Source organism: Morchella sextelata (assembly GCF_020137385.1).
Source record: "Morchella sextelata strain SCLS chromosome Unknown scls_11, whole genome shotgun sequence".
In the NCBI taxonomy this organism is placed as follows: Eukaryota; Fungi; Ascomycota; class Pezizomycetes; order Pezizales; family Morchellaceae; genus Morchella; species Morchella sextelata.
Window position 1 is genome coordinate 928016 of NW_025408626.1, and position 19607 is coordinate 947622.

General features: G+C 47.2%; 4 protein-coding genes across 4 annotated transcripts; 3 read left to right on the top strand and 1 right to left on the bottom strand.

Moving 5' to 3' along the window:
* Window positions 1-4918: 4918 nt before the first annotated feature.
* H6S33_001664 (uncharacterized protein) lies at window positions 4919-6209 on the top strand (the record flags this gene model as incomplete). The annotated part of the gene is made up of 3 exons (XM_044833017.1): window positions 4919-5413; window positions 5508-5839; window positions 5951-6209. 3 exons carry the CDS (start codon window positions 4919-4921, stop codon window positions 6207-6209), a joined length of 1086 nt encoding a protein of 361 aa, XP_044693725.1.
* Window positions 6210-7660: 1451 nt separating this feature from the next.
* H6S33_001665 (uncharacterized protein) lies at window positions 7661-8794 on the top strand (the record flags this gene model as incomplete). The annotated part of the gene is made up of 5 exons (XM_044833018.1): window positions 7661-7808; window positions 7881-8022; window positions 8069-8192; window positions 8250-8368; window positions 8425-8794. 5 exons carry the CDS (start codon window positions 7661-7663, stop codon window positions 8792-8794), a joined length of 903 nt encoding a protein of 300 aa, XP_044693726.1.
* A 1332-nt stretch (window positions 8795-10126) lies between these two features.
* H6S33_001666 (uncharacterized protein) lies at window positions 10127-10782 on the top strand (the record flags this gene model as incomplete). The annotated part of the gene is made up of 3 exons (XM_044833019.1): window positions 10127-10342; window positions 10402-10654; window positions 10727-10782. The coding sequence occupies 3 exons, from the start codon at window positions 10127-10129 to the stop codon at window positions 10780-10782; spliced, it is 525 nt and encodes a 174-aa protein (XP_044693727.1).
* A 7116-nt stretch (window positions 10783-17898) lies between these two features.
* On the bottom strand, window positions 17899-19604 carry H6S33_001667 (uncharacterized protein; the record flags this gene model as incomplete). The annotated part of the gene is made up of 4 exons (XM_044833020.1): window positions 17899-18714; window positions 18776-19220; window positions 19308-19482; window positions 19583-19604. The coding sequence occupies 4 exons, from the start codon at window positions 19602-19604 to the stop codon at window positions 17899-17901; spliced, it is 1458 nt and encodes a 485-aa protein (XP_044693728.1).
* Window positions 19605-19607: the final 3 nt, after the last annotated feature.

Sequence of the window (19607 nt, forward strand, 5' to 3'; positions counted from 1 at the left end):
GCACCATTCCAAGAAGGGAAAGCAAAATATTCCCTAATTATGATTTATAGCTAGCTTTCCACAGCCTAACCATCCATGTTCATGGAATTGAAATCCGAGAAACTGTACAAATCGCGATAACCATCCTCGTCGATCCAGAGGCGATCTGAGTCCCCGACGCATATATTGTCATGGTATCTATTTAGCCCCAATATTAGTGGCCCTAGTTATATAATTATAACCGCTGTCCATGAGGAACTACTCACAGGAAGAGGCCGACAACGTTCACGGCGTATCCGGAGAGAAGGTGTTTCCGTAAGAGTTCGAAATTCGTGAACTGACAGCATTGACCATATTCACAGGTAATAGTCACGCAGGTACCCCACAAGGTGGTATTTGAGAGTATATTAGTCAAATCTCATGTGATGCTTGGTGTAAATTAAAGGGTTGTAATAGAACTTCGAGTGAGATAGTGACGGATGGGGGGAGGGAGAAAATATTTTACCTGGAAGTTCCTCTGATTACAGCCAACGAAACTGTAAGTCGCTGCCCTTGGCTTAAGAGCTTCATCTCCGGTAATAGCAGGTGAAGTCTCCGGAACTGGAATTGCCTCACGCTCCACTAATTCGATGGGAGAAGCATAGACCATGAAGGTGAATACGCTAATGAGGAGGAGGAGCACAGAAGTGAAACGCATTCTCTAGGGGGAGTGGAAATGTGTACCTAGAATATTCAGTAAAGTCGTCGGTAAAGTCGTTTTTCGAGCTCTGATTTACGTGGGTAATGTCAATATTTTAGCAGAGGGAAAGTCGTTTTAAGGGAAATTGGACGACTTTACAGACGTCTTTTTAATGATTTACAATGACATTACCGACGACTTTACGGACACCTTTACCTGTCACGCTTCTGTCACTCATTTTGGGCGTATACAGAAGGGGGGATAAATTTTGGCCACCGGTGATGCTTCACATTATTGGCGAAGGCCATCGCCAATGAAACGAATCATCACAAGACATCCTACTATTATACCTGAAGCATCAAGTCAGAATACCCTACATGTATATGCCAAACAATGGATCCACCAAAATGAAATTGCATTCCCCAACTGTGACAAGCCCATTGATGCCAGATACCATTTGATGACCCCATCGAAATATTCTATTTGGGGATTCAACTATCTCGAGATCTAGAGGATAGGCTTCATTGGAAAACAGGAAACCCCGGAAACAGTCAGTAAAGTCGTATTTTATTACGTTTAACATGTCTTTAACGGGGAATGTCGTCAGTAAAGTCGTATCTTGTTGCCTTTAACAGGTAAATGCATCAGTAAAGGTGTCAGTAAAGTGTCGGTAATGGGACAGGAATGCCTTTAACACAGAGTAGGTCGGTTATTGCATCAAATAATGTGTATCTCGCAACTTTTTTGTATGGGAAACGTCAAAATTGATGCATTTCCACTCCTACTAGAGATTAATGTTTCTGAAATTATGATAATACTGGTTCTGAATGTGAAGAAAAGAGTTTGAATTTCTTGCCGGTGATGAGAACTTGAGGTATTGATTCTACAGCCTTATTTATACCTTTTCTCTCTATATATATAAGAACCGGCGTCAATGACTATTGGGGAGGCTCGCCGGTAGGTCTATCCCTTGGCCTGGTGAGACATGCAGATTCTGGACCCTACAAACTAGGCAGGTTTAGACTGTGGCCCAGTGCCTTTGCCTCCGTGGCGGCGAGCTCAGCCATATGATAATCCCATGGCAAAGTCACTGGGCCACAGTCTAAACCTGCTTAGTTTGGAGGGTCCCGAATCTACATGTCTTACCAGGCCAAGGGATTATATGAGAGGTTAGACATTCGATCCTCATGCATATTCTCAGTTCCCCTCACCTCCAGCTGGCAATGTTTGGTCATAATTAATTAATACAACTAACTATATATAAAAAGTACCGAGATATCATAATATCAACTTGTCCACATGGGCTACCAGGCCACTGTAGGGTTACCTAGATCATCTTAAAATGACTGTCGATCCCTAGAGTTGAAGCCATTCAGGGTCAGACAGCAGGCCTTCCTCAATGCGTCTCGTATTTATGTAAGGCTCTCCATGCTCTTGTGATAAGAAAAGATGGTTTGCTTTGGGTTCTAAATATGGAGTTTCAAGTTAATTATAATGGTTAATAACAGCTATTTTATAAATAAAACTGGGATCATTCAACATGAATTACCGCCGGATATTGTCTATTCTAACCTTCTTTAACTAATATTCGCCGTGCTGTTGAGTTACTGGCTGCTTTATTGCACTCTTGTGTTGTGGTTAATTATAAAAGTGTAGCTTTGCAATTGTGGTCTTGCAGATATGCCGGTTGGATCTTGCTGCAGTACATCGGTCTGATGTCAAAACACCCTCAACAGCCAGCTAGATGGTGATTCGGATGAGGACCAATCCCTAGTTCAAGTGTCGTTTGTCCCCAAAACTCTTAGTATCATAAACAATGGAAGCCTATCTAAAAGCGATCGTATCTTATTTTCTGTTACATCAATGTATTTAATTATTGTGTATTGGGATTTGGGGACATTCAGGTTCACCTCTAAACAAGTTCGTACTCATATTGCTCATAACATCAAGTTTTCACTTAGTAACGAATAGTCACATGCACCCACTGGATCTACTATAAACTCGACTTTAATATTCTCTATTCTTGGATACTGACCATATGCATATGAAAGCAGGAACACATAGAAATATTAGTTGGGCTGAGCAGCGACAATCTCATATGGCAGGGCCCAATTTAATCGCAAAGACAGCCAACTACACAGCATTCGATGAGGAGATTCGCTGCATCTTGGCAGGGTTAGCGCTAGGGAGTCCTTTAACATTCTGGTTTTGCGACACGTGGTTTGATCGATAAACTACTCTAGCTATGCCGCTTGGTTGACGCCCTAAAGTTTTAAATACGAGAGAGGTTGCCCCTCCCTTTTGCCCCAGCATGCACGACAGTACGGTACCCCTCGCTGGGTTTTATTTAGCTGACGCTTAAATTATTGATGACTGTTGGGATTTGCGTAGATCATAGTAATATCTATGGGAAAACAAATTTCGATATTTGTTTATCATTCCCAAATAGTTTTAATATTCAGGTGGCCGTCCTTTTTCCCGACTTGAATACATGTAGGTAGGTAGGTACATGTAGGTAGAGTACATGTAGTTATGCAGCTTACTCCTTTGACGGGTCCGTGGAATCACTGTCTCAGGTTTTGGTGCTACACATAAGGATAACGAATATGGCTGGATTCGCTTTGGTGGTGTGTCAATTTGAGTGGTGTAATAAGCCTTTTAAGAGGAAGAGCCTCAGCTAAAAGTTGATTTTGGCTAATGAGAATTCAAGATAGAAGTTGACACACCTACCTATCAAAGTGAGTAGAACTATGGACCCGGTACTGAGTGACAGATCAAGGATGATCACTCGTTCTTGGCATAGTTTCTAGCTCGCGATGAACGAACGAGAGTCTTTAGGTATCAGCCAGTCATGCTTTGTCCAAGAAAATGAGCTTTTTGTGGCAACACATCGTTTCCAGATAGCGAAACTGAATGTGCAGAAGCCTTGTTGATTCTAACCATCTCGTCGATTTCTGTGTGCCATAGAACCAGTTTTGCCATTACCCCAGTAGTGACTATGCTCTACAAGCAGTTAGGCGATATATTTTGGCGCGCATTGAGTCCCATCATCTCGAAGGTGTTGGCGGCGTCCGGAGGCCACTTCGCGATGATACTTTCTAGATTAAAATAGCCTTTAAAGGCTCTCTTGCTTCTTACTGTGATGCCAGGGAAAGAGATAAGCCCATATGAGATATTTGCCCCTGAACGTAGACTTTTCCGTATATTAAAACCCCGAAATTCATCTAAAGATCGTGTTAGAAATTGTTGTCCCTAGGTTGGCTGTTGTTGAATAAAGCTTGGTACATACATAGAAGGTTTCGATATGCCTGCTCGGAATTAGAGCCTCAATGACAACATGCAATATGCAATAACAATCATGCGCTGGTTATCCTCCATAGAAGCTAGAGGTGCTGTACCTATCGAAATCAAATTTAAACAGTCATAAAGTATATCTAGGGCCAGGATGAATAATGAGCTGCGAGTGTGTAGGTGCATAAGATTGATAAGGAGCTTGGACCATTCAGTAACCCTGACCCTTACCTTTAGCACCCCACCTTTTCCGTTGCATCTTTACAGCAGCCCTAACCACAAGTAACCATCCGCTCCATCACCTGCACGCGAACACCTTTACTCCATCGTTTCGTGTTTGTAAAGCTTCACCCCCCTCGATCAACCAGACTCTAATTAACCCCCCAACATCTCATCGGTTTCCTCCAACTAATACTCAAGATACCCAGACAAGATATACGCCCATCAGCGAGATATCAACTGAAATAACATCGCAAACATCATGAATCGTCAAGGTCCGACATCCCCGTGTTCTATCCACCCCCGAATACCACAGCTAGGTCAGAGGAGTAAACTAACCGGTTGTTCGTTCCTATTTATACTTAGGCCCCCCTAATCAGAATCCCATGAGACTACCAGGCTTTCCACCAGCCGCCACTGCTGCATCAAGAGGTGGAGGAATGCCCAACGGAAAAATCGGTTTGTGCGCCTTTACACCCCCCACTTGACCCAGGACCTCCGAGTTTCCTGATATCACGAAGTTTATGAAAGCTGATGTTTGGGCATGCGGCGTCGCTCGATTGGTATCTATAGGAGGAGGATGGCAAGGCGGACCTCCACCGGGAGTCCCAAATCCAGCGGGTAGCAGGCCTGGCTCTAGTCTTCCCTTTTCTCAACTTGCTAGCCAGCCTGGTACACCTTTAGATTTGAGGTTCGTATCCTACAACTTCTTCCTCGCGTCTAGTCACTGGTTCATGGTAGCTATTTGAGATGGACAATGCCAAAGAACCCGATATTGACATTTTGGATCATTTGGACAGCGAATTCCCCGCGCTCGGAGGACAGCCACAAAATACGAACGTTCAACCTTGGAATAGGATAAGCACTCAGTCGCCTTCATCACAGAATCGTCCGCCGCAACCAAACGATCTATTCCCGGATATGGATGGATATAGAATAGGTGGGAATGGGGGTGGCGGCGGTAGTCAAGGGCAATCCCAAGGAAGACAGCAGATGCAGCCCAATAGCTTGGATGACTTCCCAGCACTACCAAGAACAGCGCAGGGAGGCGATCATTTAGACGAACGAGGGTTTATGGGGATGGGCGCTATGGGGGCAGGAGGGCAGTACGGTTCTACACGGCAAGCAAATATGGGTGTTGCAGGGAGAAATGGATTAGGGATGGGGAATGCCCCGCCGCAGAGCAGGTTACTTGATGTCATGCAGCAGCCCGGAGGTGTGCCAATGTCAGATGTTGAAAAGAAGGTTGGTAGGCTCCATCTTATTTCGGATATGATGGCTTGAGTTGAGCTCTCAGCCAAGCTTTCGGCTTCTCCAATCCAAATACTGACTCCGGTAGAATTTGATGAAAGTAAATACCTCTTCAATGGTACCCAATGGAGCACCTGGTCTTCCAACAAACGCCGCCACAACAAATCTCTCGCAGCCATTACCGCCCCAAACAAACGCATCGCCTGCTCCAGGTTTACAAAACCCAATTGGCCATTCTTTAGGACAGCAACAGCCGCCCCCACAACAACAATCAAAATTTTCGTCTAACGCCAACGGTGTCGACTTCGGAGAAGGCTCAGTGGGTACAGGTACCGCTAGCAACATGATGGGAGAAACTGACAGATTTGGGCTTGGTGGACTTTTAAACCTTATCAGAGGGGAGAGCGGAGATTTTTCGATGTTAGCACTAGGCCAAGACCTAACACAACTAGGGCTTGATCTCAATCAACCCGAGTGATTATCCCTTTATTTCTTCCGCCTTAGGTAATTTGAGTCTGACCTAGTAAATAGGGCTCCTTTATATCCATCGTTTGCGTCACCTTGGGCGGACACTGACTCAAAACCTGTTGAACCGGATTTCCAGTTGCCTTCCTGTTACACGGTGCATAATGTCCAACCCCTAGGATCTAAAGTTGCAGCTTTTTCAGATGAAACCCTCTTCTATATTTTCTACACCATGCCAAGAGATGTAATGCAAGAGGTTGTCGCTACAGAACTGTCAGTACCACCCCAACCTACATTTTCGGGCGTTGAGAGCTGCTCCAGCTGATACAGAACCCATTTACATTTACAGATCGTCACGAAATTGGCGTTACCACACAGCTCTCAAGCTTTGGTTAACGAAAGATACGGCGAGTGATATTCGTCAAGTTTCTGAGACTGCTGAAAAGGGCATTTACGTTTTCTTCGATCCGAATCAGTGGGAACGAGTCAGGGTTAGTTTTAGCCAAAACGAAGCAGTTCATATCTGGAGGGGCAAGCAAATAAACTAGAGCTTTGCTAACTCATTTCTTTCCGCCTTGTGTGCTACAGAAAGAATATGTCCTGGATTACAACTTCCTAGATCATCGAGTGGCACCTATCATGATTGGGGGAGCGGGCTTATAGTTGAATATCTACTCATATCCATAGGTTGTCTGTTGCTGGGGTCTCGCTGGGTTGCATTTTTTTTTGCTGTCACAAAATGGAACGGCATGGAGTAGGTAGTGTGTGGAATGGAGCATATTTTCTCTCAAAGGTGGAGCTCTTTCTTAAAATCCGTGTGGTATCATTCCCTACCCCCCTCTGTATTCCCTATCATTTTTTGGAGATCCACGAGGTCCCTGGGTAATATTAGGATGAATACTTGTGGAGAATATGAACATACTTAATACTTGAGCGTTACATCATTGGTCATAAAGTCATTGGTGTTTATGATGAACCGGTGTAATAAACGGGTTCCAGGCCATATATTCTGGTCCTCGGAATACTCTCATGACTATAGTACTTATTTTTTTGTCCCTGCAAGATCAGAGCTGGGAAAGAGCTCACTCCAGCACCCGCCCTGCCAATCTTTTATAACGGACATCGAGATTTCTATCAAAGTTTCTAGGACATAAGTGTTGATATTACCTTATCACAATAGGAAGAGAATAGTAGACCTCGCCAGATATTTCCGTGAGATCAAATCCTGAGTCGGTAGCATTCCAATTCAATTTGGTCCTGGAAGGTTTTGTGGACGTTGTGTTCCATAGTCTCATATCTTATCGGATTCTTACCAGTTGCATCAGCTTACATGACACTGCCGGCTTGGTGCATATAATATCCCTAGCCCGCTCGATCATCATCCACAAGCAACCGGCGCACGCCAAACAATCTCAGACATTACCCCGAACACCAGATATCCGATATCTATCTCCACACCTTTCCCCATGATGATTAAAGCTTTTTATATTCGCGTGCTTAGATGATGTCGGGTGTGTTTACACATTCCCCGGTTACGCCAAACCCAATGGGGATAGTTTAGCCGAGACCCTGTTGATTCCATTTTTTTTCTCATCTAGCCCTGACCCTGGGTGCTGGCAGCATATCATGTAATTACATATCAACTCTTGAGCGGGAACACGGGACGATGACTGGGCGCAAACCTCTACCTACCTCCTAATATTACTCTACGTAGCGTAGGTTTCGTTTTTCTCTCTTTGCTCCTTCCCTAGATACGTACGGATAGAATAATTCAACATGTCGTCCCCGGCGCTTCCTCTTCCTCCAACCCCATCTGTGACGACGCCAAAGATTGTGGAGGTGCTGAAGCCAGAGGTGAAGACGCTTGAGAGGGTTTTGGTGGATTTTGTCTCTGCTGGTGCAGCGACATTGGCGGTTGCGCCTGGTATGACTCAATTCCTATTCCCATAATGTGCTTTGTGGGTAGTGGTCGCTGATTCCAATTGCTTATGAGTAGTTATTTGTTTGATCGATCGGTATGGAACTATCTCTTTCTCCGCAGTTGCTTCGAAATACAAACAGCATTCCCATGCGCATCATCAATTCCTATTCCCACATGAACCACTCTTTCCACAGTCCCTAAACGTTGGCAACCTTCAGTATTTGCCTAGAGCATGACAATTGACAGGACGTTTCTATTGGCAGGAGCGTTATTGAGAATGCCTCTGGACGATCAAAATCAGTGCTAGCGTCTGTAGGCACGTCATTGAAGACGCTGTTCACTTCACCTCACAAGTTTATTTTCTCGAAACCGTTTGCGCTGATCTATGTGAGTCACGCGCCCGACTTCCCTTCCTGGTACGGACACTTTTGGCTAATTGTGCAGCTCACATACTGCGGAACGTATCTTTCGGCAAACATGGTTGACACAATAGCCTCTATCCGGGACGGGACTGACATCAAGAGCGTTACCGCCGGCCCAGAGAAGTTTGCAACTACCTCGATGTAAGTGCTCCTGTTAGCTGGCTAGCTCTCCCGGTGCTGAGTAGATGGAAATGCAGTGTAAACATGAGTCTCGGGCTCGTAAAAGACCGATCCTTCGCGCGCATGTTCGGCACCGGTTCCCCACGACCTGTTCCAGCTCCTACGTTTGTCCTGTTTGCTGCCAGGGACGCAATGACGATCTTTTCCTCTTTCAACGTTCCCCCACTCCTCGCTCCGTATATGCCACAGGACATGCTTATGAAGCCGGAGAGTTGGGCACAATTCTTAGCACCGGCGAGTTGTCAGATCCTCAGCACGCCGCTTCATCTTCTAGGGCTGGACCTATACAATCGGGGGAATGTCAGTTGGAAGGAGAGGTGTAAGGTGATAAAGACGAATTACTTTCCAAGTGCGATGGCACGGATGTGCCGCATTCTACCTGCGTAGGTTACTCTTGAGAGAGAGCTGTGTGATGGTTGGTGGGTAAGATGCTGACATAATGCGGGGTGGTTGTAGATTCGGGTTTGGCGGGGTTACTAATGCGGCTGTGAGGAGGTCGTTGCTCGAGACATTAGAGAGTAGGTAAAGGAAGGATGAGATGAAAAGGGCCTTTTAAGGTAAGGAGGCTTCAGGGAACCCCGCGTTCGAGTTTGGTTTGGTTTTTTTCTTCTTCACATAAACTTACGGCTAGATGGCATTGAGGGCGTTGGGAATGGGGGTTATTGTTTTCTTTCTGTCTATTGTTTATGGGTAGCCCAATAGAGTTTATACAGTACATATATGTAGTCTACATATATGTACTCTACATTGTTAGTTGTTTGAAAGCTCCCAGGCGAGTTCTGATGATTTTAGTGGTTGTGACATTTACCATTGACAAGTGCGTAGGGCTACGTGAAGCGAGGGAGATATGCACATAAATTAACTTTATCCCGTTTGTAGGTAGGGCGTAGTAAGTTGGCTAAAAGGAGAGTGGAATGCTGCTTCGTGCATTGCCTGTTCCAGTTCGAGGGCCGAGTGATAGTTCGTGACTTTGAAACCGGTACCAACCCATCTCTTGATGTTTTATGCAGAGGTTATGTATGTATTTAAAGGTCAGAGAAGTGATGAGCAATTGCAGGCTTTCGACCCCACATGCGCCTACCTTTACGTATGTACGCCCATGTAGGTACAACGCTGCCACCCACCTACCTTACCTAGCTGTCTTGTCCCATCCTGTCAGTGTCAATCCAATCCAATCCAGTTGCCAACCAGGGTCGACTAGTTACGCGTTTGAGGCTCTTTATCCAGCTGCTTACTTAAGACGCGCGCGGTTCTCACACCCGAAATCGCGTTTTCCCCGCCTTAGCAATTAAACTAAGCCCAGTTGTACTCTCTCCTCTGACTCTGCATTGCCTGTCTTCTATTTAGAACTCACTTGCGCATTTATTAACTCGTCCACTTACTTGGGTGCGTGCGTGCGTGCTTGCTTGCTGCTCGCCTGCTCTGCTTGCCTGTGCTTTGCTTTGCTGCGCTGTGTTGTGCGGACTTTCCCTTACCCACTTCCGCCTTCGTCCGTTGGCCCCCCTCTCTCTCCTCCCTCCTGGTCCTGCTCCTTTACTCTTCCTCCTTCCCGATTCCTCCCCGCCTGATGATCACTTCCAGCCGACAGTCACTCTCCTCACCACCACCACCACCTCACTCTCTCATCCCTCCCGAAATCGTAACTTCCCAACTCCTCTACCAGCCCGACAATATTCAAGGCTTCCGCTCCTCTCACCTCCTCCTCCTTCCGAATCAGAAATGCCTCCAGCACGATCACGGGCAAACCCTGCCAACGACGACTCCCGTTCGGATACAAGTGTAGGCGGTGGATCACGCGAAAAAGCATCCACAGCTGAGAAGCGTCGACAGGCACTGGGAGCAGCAGCAGCAGCAGGGCTTGCGTCAGAAAAGTCGCTTCTTGCTCCTGCTACCACGAACGCGAACGGAACTCACGCCCATGAAGGGATCGAGGGTGTAAGTCAACTTCTCTTCAACTTTTCCATCGTCTCCTGACCCTTTTCGCCAAACACCAGATGGGCTGGCAAGGCATCGATCTCGACACACTCCACAGGTATCGTCACGCGTACAAGCTCCAAGTCCCTTCTGCGTCGGGTGGATTCAACAACACAGTGCTCTCTACGGGCATTGGAAGGAAGGCACCTAGTCGATCAAGGACCAGGAGTAGTCGAGATGCGTTAGCGACTGCTGTGAGGAAAAATTTCAATGCGCAGCCGATCCAGGAGAACGACGTCATCGTCAACTTCTTGTACTCAGTCAAAAATCAGGGTATTGCCTCTCCTCTCCTTTCTCCTCTGTGTGGTCGCGGGGGCAGAGGCTGACTGAATGATGGCGATGCAGATAAGCACTTCCGACTAAGATTTCCACCACCGTTCGCGAAAAAGCATGATTCATAAATCACCGGTCAGCTTCTACTTCTACCTGGCGTTGTTCTTCTTTCGATCACCTTTCCCACTTCGGACCGATAACCTTTGTTTTACTATCCGTCTTCTCTGGCGCGATCGTTTGGCGGTTTCTATTCTTTTGATTCTCTCTGTTTCTTTCTTCCTTTTCTCAGGTTTCCTTATTATGGGCATAATCTGCGGACGGTGTTTAGGTGTTTTGTTTCTATGGATATTTTTTCCTATTTTTCCCCTTTCGCCGTAACTATTATCATTATGGATTTGATTCATTATCTTTGTACAAAGGCGCCATGGATTGGTAGGCTATTATCATACCATTGAGATCATTGACTAGTTGTTTAGCATTTGGGGTTTCGGTTCTTATGCTGTAATGTTGGCATGCTGGGTGGAGCGGATAGCACTGGTCACTAGAAGGTTATACCTGCATAGCGACAAAAACGTTAGATATATTTTTCAAAATAAATAAATTCACCCGAAATCATCCGCTACCCCTTAACCGTAGTTATCTACATAACTGGATTTGGGTAGAGTAGATGCGCGCAAGTTGAGAGTCCAGCAGGCAGCGTGTTGGCGAACGCAAACATACACAGGAAAAAGGAAATATCGGTTTCTATATTAAGAAACCGCTGCATGGATTATCACTCGCATAGGCTGCCAAGCATAGTAGCAATGGCAAGTGTGATTGTTCGCCGGGAATCACCATAATCACCATAATCACCACCTACGCCACCGCTGAATTCGTAGGTAGGCGGGTACATGCATACATGTCGCCTGTATATGCAGATGGAGCTGTCTGTCTGCTCCAATAAGCACAGCTGATGAAGGCGTGCGTCATGATGTATCACTCGCACTTCTCTTGGGAGCTTGTATGTTCGTGTGTCGAAAGAGCCACACGTATTAATGGGATTCATGCGAGCGAGGTCGCTCAACAGTTAATCTCTCTAAGTCAAGTCAGCTTCTGCTTTATAAATAAGTGTGATATTTGTTCATGCTGTACCCATGGTGCAGTCAGTCATGACCTAACCCGAGTCAATCCTCGTCAAGGAGAACTCGTTTACTAAGAAGTGAAACGGTTTCTAACGGAGCGAATCTGCCCGAAACACGTGGAACGGAAGGTGATGTTTCCAACATGAAGAATGATGTTGGGGTCTCCGGTCATGCATGACCGGCTGTCTGAAGCCAAAGGCAAAAAAACCATCAGATATGGATTCTAGGCGCAACACTTGTATGGTGGAATTGTAAGTCGGTAAGTAGTCCAAGTCAGTAAGTAGTCGGCAAAGTATAACGTAGGGAGGGAATCGTAAGTTGGTTGGTGGGTTGGTGGACCCCCTCTCCTCCCTTTCGGAGAAGGGGGTGGGGGCTGATTTTGATAAATCTCCATCATGATAAGATAGCGCCCCTAGACTAGTTAGTTGTGCTTGACGTGATGAGGACTGACAGGCAGAGACAATTTTCAAGCACGATGAGAAAGAATTGCTCTGACTCAGACTGTAAAGGGTCCTTAGGGTTGGGAGTTAGCAGTTGGGAGTTAGGGGCTATTAGGGCCGTACCTCAATTTTCTTACATGAACCGCTTCTACCTAACCCGCTTGTGTGATTAATACTACAGGAACACATTCTCTGGAATTTCCGCCAGAAAAATGATTATATGTATATCCTGCTCATCTTTCATCAACGACCACCCTTCAACATCAACAACACTCGTCTATTCAGCTCAGCCATCTACCACACCAACCCAACAACCTCTATACACCTATAAATTCCAACACTTTCTTCACAGCCTTGAACCCTCTTCAGATATCTTGAAACATCGGGCTCAGACAACCTTACCATCACCAATTCAAGATTCTCGATACATACATGTAGGTTATTTGTCACATAGTGCCGGTAGTGGTGTGTCTGCTGCAGGTTGAGAGCAGCAATTAGTCATAGCCATTTCACAACAGGTAAAGTACATGTGATCAATCCATAGTTTTTCGAGGGGTTTGCTTCATGTATTGTGACACTTGGTTAAGCCTCGTATCATAGGGCAGCTGTAGCAAACTTTGAAAGTACCAGCACGTGCATCTGTCCGGCGAGGTTGAAGCAGCGCCATGACTGAAGTCTACCCTAGCTAATACATATCATGCTGTCGAATGAACGGGCACGGACGAGCTATTGCAAATCGTTTCATATGGCTATACCGCAAACATGGTCTCATGCTCACTTTCTAAGATGATACTGTTTCCGCTTTGGGCAACAATGAGAACAAACGAAACGCCCAACAACGACTCCTGACATTGACCAGTGGAGAGCGTCACGTCAGATACCCAGTCATTGGGCACCGAAATTCTACAGAGCAGAGAGTTTTATCGACAGGTAAATGTCTGTTGCCAGTATTCACTATGTGAGGTGGCTCTCATTCAACGGATGGAAAGCTACGCAATGACTTGCACATGGCGATATACTGAAATTACCGACGAAGGAAAGGTTGTCAAGAGTTTTCAAAGTCTTATCCTTCGTCTATTCTAGACGAGAAACACATACGCCGTTTCTCTCTTGGATGGTGGACTCTGGCGGCCTTCCTTTCCCCTGCGCATTCGCATTAAACCTACGCCCGCATGGCTCCCCATCATCACCAGCTATAGAATGAGCAACATTCAATCTTGAAAGAATAATATCGACGAACCCCGACATTATGAACGCCCTTGGTTTCTTATTACACGCAAGTAGTACCTTGAAGGTAGGTCATTTACTTCGACACCTACACCACTGACCCGGACACACCCCCTCAACCGGACGGTTATCATAACAAGAGGAAGATCTACTCGCTCTCCTCCTGTAAAACCTGAAAATGTGGGTGACTAAAGCGGGACAGTTTGTATGGGGTCACGACGCTTCTCCATACAAATTATACTCGTTTGTGTCACTTCAGGTTCTTATGGAGGAGAGTGAGTCCTCCTAAAGAAGAGCAAGTACCTTATAACTGGATTCTATGCCTCTACTCAACCAAGCACCACCAACCGTCCGGATGATAGGGTGTACAGGTGAATGGTGGAGTCTTATCCCTTCGTCTGTCGAAGAATACTGCCCACGCTAAAGCTGGTACCAAGAGAGTGGCTTTTGCTTACAGATATCTTTAGCTTAATAACCAATTAATTAATGATTCGCCGAATTGCGATCCTCTATTGTAGGATGGGACGCATCAATAGACGAAGGGATAACGGGTGTTAAACATTATCATATCCATAGTGATATGCACGACATTATCTTTTTCTCCCAGTTCCCGGAAAAGCAGAACATAAAGGTCACATATTGGCTAAGGTAGGTCCCTCTAGTATTATTATCCCATGCGAGAGAATGCTCTTTATAGCTCTCCAACGGTAATATGCACTTTTGAACTACCTCGTGTAGGCAAGCGTAAGCTTCTACGCCCATATATAAAAGGTAAGGATGATTACTTAAACATCTTCCCTAGTCACTCAAACGCCGCGCTCGCTCGAACATTTAACGCAAAAAAGAAAGAATCTTTGTTATAACCATCAACTACTCGAGTGAGAGCGGTATTCGAGTGTCTAGGGAAGTCGTCTACCTCTCAATAAAAACTAGAGAGAGATTGAAAGTAAGAAAGAAATCTTGTAGTCTAACCGGAGATGGGAAAGAAGCTTCTTGCTCAAGAAGTCCAGCAAAACGCTAGCTTCCCGCATTTACAATGGCAATAGGAAACGGGTTCGAATACAGTGAGAGATATTAAATTCATATTTTGTTCCTCCTGTAGAGGTAGGTATTCCAACCTTCCGGCCGTGGGGGTTACTAGGTAACTGCATTTTTCTCGAAATTGCTGAATCTGGAGATTTTCTGATCTTCATTTCTTCCCCAATCAATTAGACGCCTTACCCCTCCACAGGAACACCCCCCTCAGTGGAACAGCTGGGCCTAAGAAAGGGCCTCTTTACCTCTTGTACCGGATTTCCTCACCAAACATTAACGAATCAACATCTGTTCAAGCGAGGGGAGTATTCCGGTGGAGTGGGAGGCGTCTATAAAGTATATCTGCTCAATATTGACTCATGGTGCCTGTGGCCGGATAAGCTACTAGATTAGTGCGAGTGACGATCCATGACTATAGATTAAGTACGCTTAAGTTCACCGCTCAAAGCCTAGATAGGCGGTGACAGAAAGGGAGATGGTCCAGGTAAGATTATTCGAGGTAGACCTACTCGAGATTGAAAGGCATGAATCCATCGCGTGTACGGGCATAGGGTCCAGGCCATAGCACGAGCCGAATAAGGATTGAAAGCACAAGTCGGGCTTAATAGACACCCGATTTTTTGTCTGCCGAGCGACTTTACCTTCGAATGCGGAAGGGGAAGGGTCTCAATGTCTTCGCCTCACCAAAAATTCTAGTATCTGCACCTCGATTCGCGCCAAATTTTAGGGCCGTTGTTTGGCTTCACGATATATATACTCATATATTTCCTCGATCTGTAGGTGAAATCACTCGACAGACAAAAGAAACCCGGAAAGCATATTGGATAAGCCTGCATAGTCTTTAGTTTAAGGCGCGTTTGTCTGAGCAATATGCAGGGCGTTCCGACTAGGAAGGCATTATGATTTTTCCTCAAACATCCTCAAGCTTTCGTCCCATAGAGGCTATCGTCATAAAGATAGGATCCAGCTATAATATCATCATATATCTTCTCAACGTTGCCCACCTATAGAAGGTAGGCCCTCGCCAGGAAGCTTCCTGTGTTTAGGTAAATTTCAGGCAAGGGGCCCCTCGGTGAATAGGAAAATCTCATCAATATGTTCATGCATCATGACTCCTCACTCGAGGTGAGCCTATCTTTGACCAGAACAATAGAATCAACTCGTACCATAGAAGAAAAAAGAATTTCTACGCATCAAGAAGTGTAATATATCATCTTACAAATACTTTGTGCAGACAGGCCATCTATGATCACATGGGCGTAGCAATCTTAAGGTTTGGCTCATGGAAGGTGAGTCGGATCGATGTTAGATGTCCTCTCAAAATATTTGAGCTCAAGTTGTCAGGTCCTAAATGCTGGAGAACGATACCTTGCATTGCCGATCATTGACCTGGACCAGCTTACCCCTCTCAGCGAGCATCACATAAGCATTGGCGGTGGAAAACATTATACCGGTGTTCCCTGGATATTTGGGATGAATCGCTGAAGAAATATGTTGACTGGGAGGCCAATTTTAGGCACGGGCTCAGCGAGTCGGGTTGGCCCATGGACCGGACCACACTACCGCTGTATGGAATCCTTAAGTAAACTCAGAAATTCTACCTATTCCTCGCAGCGGTTCTATCTACATGTAGGTAACGGGTTACTAAAAAGGTACGGAGGAACACCGTATCACATGAGTAACGACTATAGCTATTACTGCTGTGGAGAGTACACATCGATCTCCACACCCACGCCACCCAAAATAAAATTATACTCACAAAATATCACTCACCCTATCCACCTCTTAGCCCAGTCTCTATCCCACCCCATCCCTCTCCACCACTCCGGCCGCCATCCCTCTCCGCAATCCCTCATCTCCACCCGCTACAGGAACCCGGGGAACCACCGGCACGCAAGCCCGGCTGCGCAAGTCTGGCTGGCCCCCACAGATATAGTAGGGATGAATTGGGCGCGCGCAGATAGATAGTACCTGCTATATAACCCATCCGGGTTTCCACCAAATCTTATCTCGACCCAGATCGCTACGTTACCGAGCTGCCCACAGCCCCCCCCCCCCCTTTTTTTTTCTTAAGCGAACTTGGTTGGGGTGTTTTGACAGCGGGTGATCCGCCGGCAGTTTTCAGTGTCGGGACCCTCCCCCCCCCCAATCCACCTCACCGTAAATAAGATGGGGAAACTCGGGGGCGGTTGGGCCTGCGTGCACAAAGCTCGGCTGTTGGTTTGCGGTGACCAGGGTTTGCGGGTAGCGGGACGTACACAGAGCGAGAAGGAAACATCGTTCCATAACATCTGATCCTGTGGGGCCCCGGGGGGGGGGGGGGCTAGACCGTTTTACAAAATAGCCGTTACGTGCTGCATGCAGGGATGGGGTGATGGGGGAGTAAGTACATGTAGTATACATGTAATACATGTAGTGGGAAGGTGGAAACATTGCCTCCGAATTAACTACATGTGAGTATGTACAATGTAGTCAACTCCAAACGTACCCCAACCTGAAACCCAGGTCGGTGGCCAGCTAAACGGCCGGCCGTCGATATATGCGATGGACTACGATCACTCGATGGCCGAGATCTGGAGAGTTAATACCGCAAAAGGGGGGAGGGTTACACGCTAATTACTTGTTATTCCGGATCCACCACAGGCAGCTAACTAACCCTCGGCATGGCATGAGGTGATATCTCAACGATTGAGATCCGAAGAAGATTATCGTGCCATGGCCGGGGATACGAATACGCTGATGAGGCAGGCAGGTAGGTTTTCGCTGAGGAAATCGGGGACGGCCCGACGCCCGTGATTATCATATGCTCGGAGAAGGAGGTTATGTGCCTTTTCTTGAATTCTTACAACATGTGTTTGAATAAGAATATACCATGGCCTATCAAACGTACCCACATACCACATGCCTACTCTAGGACAAACTTAATTCCCCGCGAATGCGCATACCCCAAATGGCCCCGCGTCCGGGGAATAATCTAAAAACGAACAGACATGCGCAGATACCAAAGGGCCATTATTTCTCCCCATGGCGTGAGGTGTAAGCATACCCAAACCCCTTACCCACCCGACATCTGATCGTGCAGCTGTCAGAAGTTTTTTTTTTATATATTAATTTTCCTTCACATGAGAGCCGGAAAAAAAGTCCATCAGGAATCTTAATTTTATTTTTAATTCTTCAAAACCGGCAGACCCAATCCCAACTACCGAGGGGAGAAAGAAAGAGAAAGAAAAAACAAACTACCAAACTACTACTCCTGATTACATGGGTGTCAATGATTAATGATACCCCATAATTTCGAAAAATCATCTCTCTCTCTGCCATCATCAATCACCCCATATTTTATTGCCTGACATTATTATTTTTCTCCTTCAAACCCAAGCTGAGTGAGATTCCCTCCCCGCGTCTCCCCACAAATCACCCCTCAATTACTCCCCTTCCCGTCCTTCTGCCCCGCAACAGCAAGTGTCGTAAGTCCATTTACCCCGTCCGTGTCAGCAGCAGTCAGCACTTTTACCGGCGCCCCGCCATTATCCAAGCCCCCCTCCTCATCAGACCAGTCCTCGTCCGTATCCTCCTCATCGCTGCCCCGCACCACGCCCAACTCCAACCCCGTTTTCCGTCGCTTTGGTTCCGGGGACCCGGTCACCACCAGCGACTGCGACCGGGGTGTGAACGCTGCGGAATAGGAGGGCGATGGTGGGGGCGGTGATAGGGGTGATGATGTGGGCGGCGGTGATAGGGGCGATGATGTGGGCGGCGGTGACTGTGCGGAGGGTGTCTCTAGGGGTATTGCTGATATCTGGGATGGGTCGAGGTCGGCCTCCTCTGATAGCTTGGCTAACGTAGATGCAGATGGGGTTCCATCAGGTGACTCTGAGAAAAATACTCTCTTGTCTTTTAATGTAGGGCGTGTAGGCGCGGGCGTGAGAGGGCCCAGGAGCTCTACGTCTGATATGCCGCCGTCGTGGATCTGCACGATTACAATGACGACTTTGCCTTCAATTCCGCTTTCAAAGTCGTGGTAGGTCCTGCCGTTCCCTTTTAGGATCGAGACGAAGCGGATTTGCTGGATGGGCACCGAGTCGGGATTCGCTAGCTTGGAGGGGGATATACTATTACGGTGGATGTAGAGTCTTGTATATAACGCCGCAGACCACAATGGCGATATGACAGCCGGTTGAAGAATTGCCCTTGACCCAGCGATTACGCGGGTTGTCATTTGGTTTATTACAAGTATCTATATCTACAAATTTAGCATCGCGGGGCGGGGCGGAGGAGGTGGGAGCGGGGATTGGTACCGCTATCTTCCTCGTGACAGCCAGCCGCTCAAGCGCCTTTGCCAGGTCCACCATGACCGCAAACTTCCGCGGCGGCTGCTTCGGCCCCGGCGATGCTGACCCTGACCCGCGCTTATCGGCGCCGGCAGGCAGCTTCTTATGGAAGTCCTCACTCCCGGGCGGGAACGCCGCCGTGAACACCGTACCCACATTGTCGATCACCACCAGCCCTGTGCCCTCTGGCGGGAATGTAGAGCCTGGCAGCGGGTGCAAGAACAGCGCCAGCAAGTGTGGCAGGGACCTGGCATGCCAGGTCGTTAGTGATGCCATGTAGCCCTGTGGGTCCTCATCCGGGCGCGCCCGCGCAGCAATCATTGACAGCAGCCTCGATTTCGGGAGTGGGTGTGATGTGTCGATCCAGGTTACGCGGTGTCCTGATAGGAGGGTATTTGCGGCCATCTGCATCCTACCCGGCCGGTCAAAAAAAAACTAGCCATTGAGTGAGGGGTGGGGGGTTGTGTGTGTGTGCGATGTGCGATTGTTGACAACTTACGCCATTGCGGTTTTGCCAGCGCCGGGAGGGCCACAGAGCTCATGGACCTTGCTGGGCAGAAGGCCGGCTGAGGAGAGGTGGCTGTTAAGGGTACAGGAGCCGGTGGAGATCGTGGGTGATTGGGAGGTGGTGGAGGTGGTCAGGGCTTGTGAGGCTGAGATGGAGTGCAGACGATCTGTTTTGGGGGGGTGGGATTTGAGGTTTGTGTTAGCTGCAAGGAGCGCTGTGAGGTAAGGCGGGAAACATCATCACTGCATGGATGAATGCCTGCTTACGAGAAGACGAGATTGATGCCATGGT